The sequence below is a fragment of the Parasteatoda tepidariorum genome, chromosome 3 (genome assembly GCF_043381705.1).
Source record: "Parasteatoda tepidariorum isolate YZ-2023 chromosome 3, CAS_Ptep_4.0, whole genome shotgun sequence".
Taxonomy (NCBI): domain Eukaryota; kingdom Metazoa; phylum Arthropoda; class Arachnida; order Araneae; family Theridiidae; genus Parasteatoda; species Parasteatoda tepidariorum.
The window spans coordinates 4,844,763-4,852,268 of record NC_092206.1 but is presented as its reverse complement, the minus strand read 5'-3'; the positions used below and the strand labels follow the sequence as shown (position 1 = coordinate 4,852,268).

Sequence of the window (7,506 nt, the reverse complement as noted above, 5' to 3'; positions counted from 1 at the left end):
TTTTTTTTAACGCTAAAACTGTTTATAAAAAGTTTTTGTTTTTCAATAATATCATTGATTGAATATGAATTTTTTGAGTGCTTGAAAATTTTTGTAAAGTGCTTGAAAAGTTTTTAAAAAGTGCTTATTTTTGATTCAAAGATTCGGCTACGCACCCTGTGATGTTACCAAAATTTTCAATGTTGTTAATCCTTTGTGATTTTAAAATGCATTACCTCTTTTCTATAGGCATTTCATATTTAAGGCACGATCAAGAGGAGAAGTTGAAAGAATTCACCAACAGTAAATATAAGATACAACGGGATTCGATTTCAACTCCTAAGAAAGAATCCTCTGAAGCAAATGGTCAGAAAGAAGTTGAAATTCCAGATGAGCACAAAAAATTCATTGCAGAAATTAAGTAATTAAGGCATTTTTTTTATTTGTTGAGATTATATAAAGTTTCAATACAAATTATGTATATGAGTAATTATAAATAGAAATCATTGACTGAATGGAATGCTATCGAATTAATGAAACTAATTAATGCATATGATACAGTCAGGGGTCTCTCTAGGTTTTTTTAGAGATAACTATTTTGTGAAAAGTGCTCTTTTTACAAACTGGGTGGGAAGAAAATTCTTTTACCATGTCATAATAGCAATCAGCGGTAGGGCTCCATTGCAAGTCGAAATGCTTAAGTAACCCAGGATTTATTGTTTTTATGGGAATACAAAAAATAGAATTTTAAAAGGCTTTTTTGAAAGTATTTTGTGAAACCATATTTCCTAAAGTTACATTTGTTAAGGTACCGCTAAACGGTAGCAAATTTGCCTTGGACAAACCCCTGGCAGTTAAAAGAATAATAGAAATATTTATTTTTATTAAACAATATTAATATAGATGTATAGCAAGATTAAATGAACAAAACCTTACTTTTCTTTTAAAATGAAATATTCAAACTATGAGATCACAACAAAAGATAACATCTTACAATAACAGCTAGATTTGCTTGAATGTAAAATTACTTGAGTTCTGATGAACTTGTCATTTAGAGGAATGGACGCCTGAGTGACAATATTAAGATTGATATAGTCTAATGGAAGAACAGCATCATCTTATGGTAGCATATAGTGTTGTGTGGCTGCTTTTATCATAAATTATTTTGCTGTTATCATTAATCATTTCACATTGTTATTTTTTTTAAGTGGGTATTTTGTATAGTTTAAATTAAAAATCATGAAATGTTTAAGTTAAAGTGAATTTTTTCCCTTCTGATGCTCCTATTTTTCTTACTATTTTCTGAAAAGTTTGGTTGCTGTTCCTGCACTCCTGGCTCCTAATAATTTTTTAGCCACAATTATTTTTGGCACAGAAATTCGGTAGCTATCAAATGAAAGTTAAAAAGTAATTTCTCGTGAGAACAATTTAGTGATGAGATTATGTCTATCCCTGGTTTTATTAGTAAAGACGGAAGGAGGGAGAGGACTCTTTCAGTTATCTGTAAATGGAATAAAAAAAAAAAACCATAATCTGAAACAGGAATCAAGTATTATTATTACTTTTCTACATGCATGCCACTTTATTATTTTTTTTATCTTCATGCATGTTGTGACAAATGTATGATGAATAAGATTGACAATCCTGTCTGGTAAAAGTTAGTCTGTAGATAGCTGCTATAGTTGCTCAAGTTTTTTTTTTGTCAAGATTGTTTAAATGATTTTGTTAAAAAAAAATGTTGTAACATTCATCAAAGTTATATGACAATCACTGTTTCATCAACAATGTAACAGATTAAAGTTAAATGGATTTTAATCTCTAAGATTGTTTGATCAACTCGAATCATTCGCCCATCTCTTTTGTACTATTTTTTTAACTATTTTCTTTTACTTACTATTCGCACGTCTATTTTGACACAATCCTCTCCCATAGGTAAGATCACTGCAGTCTTTTTCTGCAAACCTTCACTTTCCCGGGAATCAATCTTAATTTTCTTTCCTTTTGCAAAAATAAACCGCTTGTTTGCACAACCATAGTTAATATTGTAATCACTAATGCAACATAACTAATGGTGACCGAGGAACACTATCAGTACAAGATCTTTTATTGCACTTTTTCTAGTTCACTTTTTAGTAAATTTTTTTTTACTGATTATTTATGCTACTGAAACGTTGACATGTGTGAACATTTTCTGTTAACCTAAGAAAATCAGATAATCAAAGTTCGGTCATATTGTTCTATGTATTGAATAGGGAGATATGAAGTAAACTGTCATAATGGTATTTAAGTTATCATAATTTAGCACTTTGCTGGATTTTCACAGTTTGATGAAAATGGACTTTAAAAACAATTAACCTCGATTATCCAAAAATTTCAGTTACCTGAAGTCAAATTTCTTCAGATAATTAAGGTTAAAATTTTTACCAGGGAATAAAAATATTCATATTCAATATTCTGTATGCTAAACCTCTCTGATTTTTAATTCAAGCAAAAAATCTTTTTTTTTTTTTTGAAGTTAGAAAAGAATCTTTACCATTTTTATCTCTATAACTATAGTGATAATAATGAAATGTAATTGGTAAGTTAGTTTGGTCTCTATAAATTCAATTCATATTCAATGAGTTATTTATTTAAGTAGTATAAGAGTTTTTTTTTCAATCTGTTACTTATTTTATTCATTACTTCTAAGTTTTAACTGCTGTCCGCTTAATAAGATGACTATATATTGTGTTCCAGTGAACGTGTGAATGCATTTATTGAGAATGAATCAGAAACAGTTCTGAAATTGGAACCTTGTAGTGGGTATCGCAGGAAACTCATTTATGAAAGTGTCCAACAGAAGTACACAAGTGGAATTGAGATGTTGTCCACAGTGAATGATGAGAAAGAGAGATTCATCACAATCACCAAAATGACTGATAACGCCAAAATTGGAAAGCTGGATGCTAAGGAAACTTCTGACATGGTAGGTATCAAATTCCTTTTTTTTTTTTGAATCCCAGGTGGATTTTTTTTATAATTGGGTTTTCAAGACACCTGGAATAACACTTTTTTGGTTTGAGTTTTAATTTATACTATAAAAGTGAACAATTTTAGTTTAAAAGGAAACTTTCAGTAATAATTCAATAATTAATTTAACAAAAGAGTATCGTTAATGCAATATCTTTTCTTATGGAGTATTATTGAAAGGTTCCTTATTTAAATCTAAAGTGCTAGTTTGGTTAGGTTGCAAAATACCTTTTGTTTGTTTTGCATTTACAATTTTTCTTTTTGGACATTTAATTTTTTGAAAATTCGAGTTGGGATAATATTTAAAGTACTATTTGTGTCTGCGACATTTAAATACGTAGTTTTATTAGTCATAATCAGGTATTTGTCATTTTTAATGTTTCCATTTCTATTCTGATCGTAATTTGACTTCATCCTGATACTATTAATTGTCAATTTTGTATTTGATCACTTTCATGTTTATTTTTATGCTGGGATTTGTTCTCAGCAATAAAGAAATTTTGTTTGTATAATGAAATGTCCGAGCCAAGCCGTGAACAGAACACCAATGTCGGACTGAAACAAATATGTTTGGTCTCTCTCCTGATTTATCTTGATTTAAATTTTGAAAACCAGTATTTAATTCATATTTATACTTATTGCCACCATTTAAAGGCATTCAAACATTAAAAATAACTTTCAATTTATTATATTTAAAAGAAGAAAAATTCAAAAATCAGTGGTAGCTCTGCCTGGAGTATACATTTATTAATTATATTGTATAAAATATTTTAGAATAAATAATTTAAAAAAAAGCAATCAATTGATTTAAATTGCAATTTTAAATGATTAATTCATTTAAAAAAATTCCAAGAAAAAAACCCTAATTATAAAATTAAATTTCTAAAATGTAATGGAACAAGTTCATAATATCCAAAGAACAAGTTCAAAATGTCCAAAGAAAATTTTCATAAATCAATTTTTTTACTGTACCCAAGGATATAGTTAGAAACAAAAGATATACGAGGGTTGTCCATAAAATAAGGTTCCCAACGAATTTTCACAATGAAAAGCATGTTTATTGGCATTGAATAATACATGTTTGGAAAGCTTAGACTTCCCTCTTTTTTTCGGCATAATCGCCGTTTAGATCAATGGATTTTTACATGCAGTGTACCATCTTCTTTATGCCTGAGTCGTAGAACTCTGCCGCCGCTCCGCGAAGATAACTTAAAACAGACAGAATTTGCTTAAACTTCTTCGGCTTTGGCGAGCATGGATGCTTCCACTAACGGGATTGTTCTTTTGTTTCCGGTGTCATGTAGTGGACCCAGGTCTCGTCCCCAGTGACAACAGAGTCCAAAAATTCCTTGCCATCGGTTTCGTAGGCATGAAGAAATTCGCAGGCGGCTTCCACACGTTGCCGTTTGTTGTCATAGTCATCCGTCCGCATTTTCGGGACCCCCCTTGCCCAAACCTTGGCATATCCTAAGCGGTCTCTCAGAATGTTGTGAATGCAGGACTTACTGACAACAGGGATCATCTCGCTGAGGTCCCGAACCTTCACCCTTCGATCTTTCAGCATTGCTTCTTCCACTTTCGCAATCGCTTTGTCCGAAAACGATGGCCGACCAGAATGTTGTTCGGCATGGACGTCTGTAAGTCCGTCTTTGAATTCTCTGCACCATTTGCGCACAGTTTGCACACTCTTACACTCTTCCCCGTACGCCTCACAGAGTTGGGAATGAATGTCCACTGGAGGAACGTTTTTTGCAATTAAAAAACAAATCACAGAGCGTAATTCGCACCTGGCGTGAGAAACAAATGGAAGCTTTATCTTTCACGGCTACCAAGACAAGAATTAACGTTGTAGATACCTCGCCGGGGCGGGAACTGGGGCAAAGGGAGCTAAGTTACACGCCAGTCTCAATAAATCCCGCTTAACAGCGTTCCTAGCATCCGCAGCTCCTTGGGAACCTTATTTTATGGACAACCCTCGTAAATAACAACTTAATTAAAAGGATATTTTTTTCTCTTGGGAAAAGTTAGAAATCTGTTATAATTTTATTGTAGTTAAGATGCAATTCGAGATCTGTTTATTAAAAATTTACCTTATAAACCAGAAGCATTATCTGTTGCTCGATACTATCGATTCTGTCTATTAAATCAATAATGCTTTTTCTTTTAATTTGATTAGAATTGAGATATTCTTATATGGAAAGAAATTATTTCAGTGACATAAAATCTACATTAAAATGTTTTTAAACAACAGAATATCAATCAAAAAATTATTTAAGTATGTCAATTAAGAATTATGACGAGAACTATAAACACTAGAGCAAAAAAATTATCACATGTTTGAAAAAACACTCATCTAATTTAGTTTAACCCATTAGGATCTGTAGTCACTTTTTATAGTTGTTTCCTAAAATGCATCATGAGAATTTGTATAATTTTCCTCATACCTTCTGCATTATTTTTAAGCATTACTTATTTTAAATTGTATCAGTTGTAACAGATATAAATAATTTGATTTTAAAATGAAGCCATGTTTATTTTTGGCTTGAAATGATGAGTTTATTTAATTAATAAGTTATTAGATACTTTTAATGTAATTGTAAAATTTCCCTTGCATTTTATATAATCTTAGACTTTTGTTTCAAAATTTTTGCTTTTTTAATCACTTTATTCTCAACTTTTTTGAATCAACATGGTGAATATTACTCTATTTTTTTTTTAAAAAAAAATAATTGTTTTACAGGGCTTATGAAAATTTCTTAGTAAAAACTGTTGGTTTATTTATCTTTTTTTTAAAGTGCTATATCCTGTAGCTAATAATTGTATGCACCTTATTTATAGGATGATATTGACACTGCAATAGGCTTTCGAAAAGTCGTTGAACACATATCACAATCTAAAAAACTGGTTCTTGGTCATCATATGTATTTGGATATATTGCATACTATACATAAATTCTTCTATCCTTTACCTGAGGTAATACAATGCTTTTTACTTCTATGTTCCATCACTAAGAATTAGGTTTTTGCAGTATGTTAAAGTTGTTTCTAAATGATCATTGCTTTTTTCTGTCAGTTGATGAATTTAAATTTGTTTCATGTTCTTATTCAAGTCTGGCAATTTTACTGGCTTACACTTATGAATTTCAGAAAGTTTACTAAAATTGGAAATGTTTTGAAAAAAAATTCTATATGTTTTTTTGACAAGTGCTTGAAGAAAAAAGCCCTTAGAAAAGCCTTAATTTAAAAAATTCTTTTAAATGTCCTTGAAGTGAGCTTATTTTTACCTAAAAATCTTTAAAGGTCCTAATTTTTATTATGATTTTTTTAATTCCACTACTGCATCCAAGAGTGAGCAAAGTTTTTTTTCCTAAGGAAAAGATAAACAAATGGCACTAAAGCAACAGCATACAAGCACATGGTGCATAGTGTTTTTAAACAGTGCTTAATTTTTCCTTTTCAAAAATGAGATTTTTTTCCGTTACCATGTCGATTTTCGCCACGTATTATGCAAAAGCGTGCTTTTCACATTGTTCAATTCAATGTTTTCACAATTCATTTCCGCATACTGTCTGTCCATAGTGTTTTAAAGCGCCTGTCATTTTACATGTTTGATGAAATACTTTGGATTCTGCAGATGCTTCTACTGAGCTGGGTTCTGTGAGATTCTTTCACTCTCATGTGCAACTCTGCTCATTTTGCAAGATATTCTCAATTTCACTCTTCATTTTCCACCCTCTGATATTGAACCGAAAAATCTCTTGATCATTTTATAATGGCTAATATAATCAAGAAAAGAGTTCTTTGTCAAAAAATTGTTATTTTGTCTTGATCTTGTAAAGTCTTTGAAAATTCGTTTGCATTTTGTTAATGTATGTAGTGCTTAAAAAATATTTTTTGAGTTCTTGAAAGGTGCTTATTTTTTGTTAAAATATTTGGCTACGCATCCTGAAGCAAAGTACAAGCAAATTAAAGAAAATAGAAAGGAAAAAATTAGGTTATAAAGTTTTATTAAAATTCTCTATCCTCCCAATAACAGAAGTAGATTGATTCTTCCTTAATAGCTGGACAATGAGGGGGAGAGAGTTCTCAGTTTTTGCTTTGTCTTTAACGCATAGGCGGCAAGCAAGGCTATTGACAGTTGATAGAGGTGAATTTAGAGATAATTCTGTATGGCCATCATTTGACAAAATGTGACTGCTAGATTCCTGGAATAAAGGAAATTAAGGATATTTCTATTAAGGTTTTTATTTTTAATTCTGATCCACAGAAATCTCTTGTTGCCAAATTAATTTTTATAGCTATGGATCCATAGCAAACTTTAGCTTAAAAGGGTTTGTTATATTATACATCCTTTTTTATCTAACTTATCTGAAATCTCATTTCCTGAGCCGGGTAGGGTCCACTGCAAGGCTCCAAATGTACAAAAACCTATGCTAGTTTAGGCTCCAAATGAGGGACCTGCATTGTTGCATCAGAGGCAGAGACAGGACTATGACTATTGGTGACAGAAAACAGCCCT

At 31.0% G+C, this 7,506-nt stretch overlaps 1 protein-coding gene across 2 annotated transcripts in view; it reads left to right on the top strand.

Annotated features, from left to right (window-relative positions):
• Nucleotides 1–7,506, top strand: part of LOC107451883 (poly(A)-specific ribonuclease PARN) — a 51,426-nt gene that overhangs the window by 21,836 nt on the left and 22,084 nt on the right. For both annotated transcript variants that reach the window (XM_043051127.2, XM_071178237.1), the window contains exons 7-9: nucleotides 229–400; nucleotides 2,716–2,944; nucleotides 5,827–5,961. In XM_043051127.2, coding sequence (XP_042907061.1) covers nucleotides 229–400; nucleotides 2,716–2,944; nucleotides 5,827–5,961 — 536 coding nt within the window. The remainder of the gene's footprint in view (nucleotides 1–228; nucleotides 401–2,715; nucleotides 2,945–5,826; nucleotides 5,962–7,506) is intronic.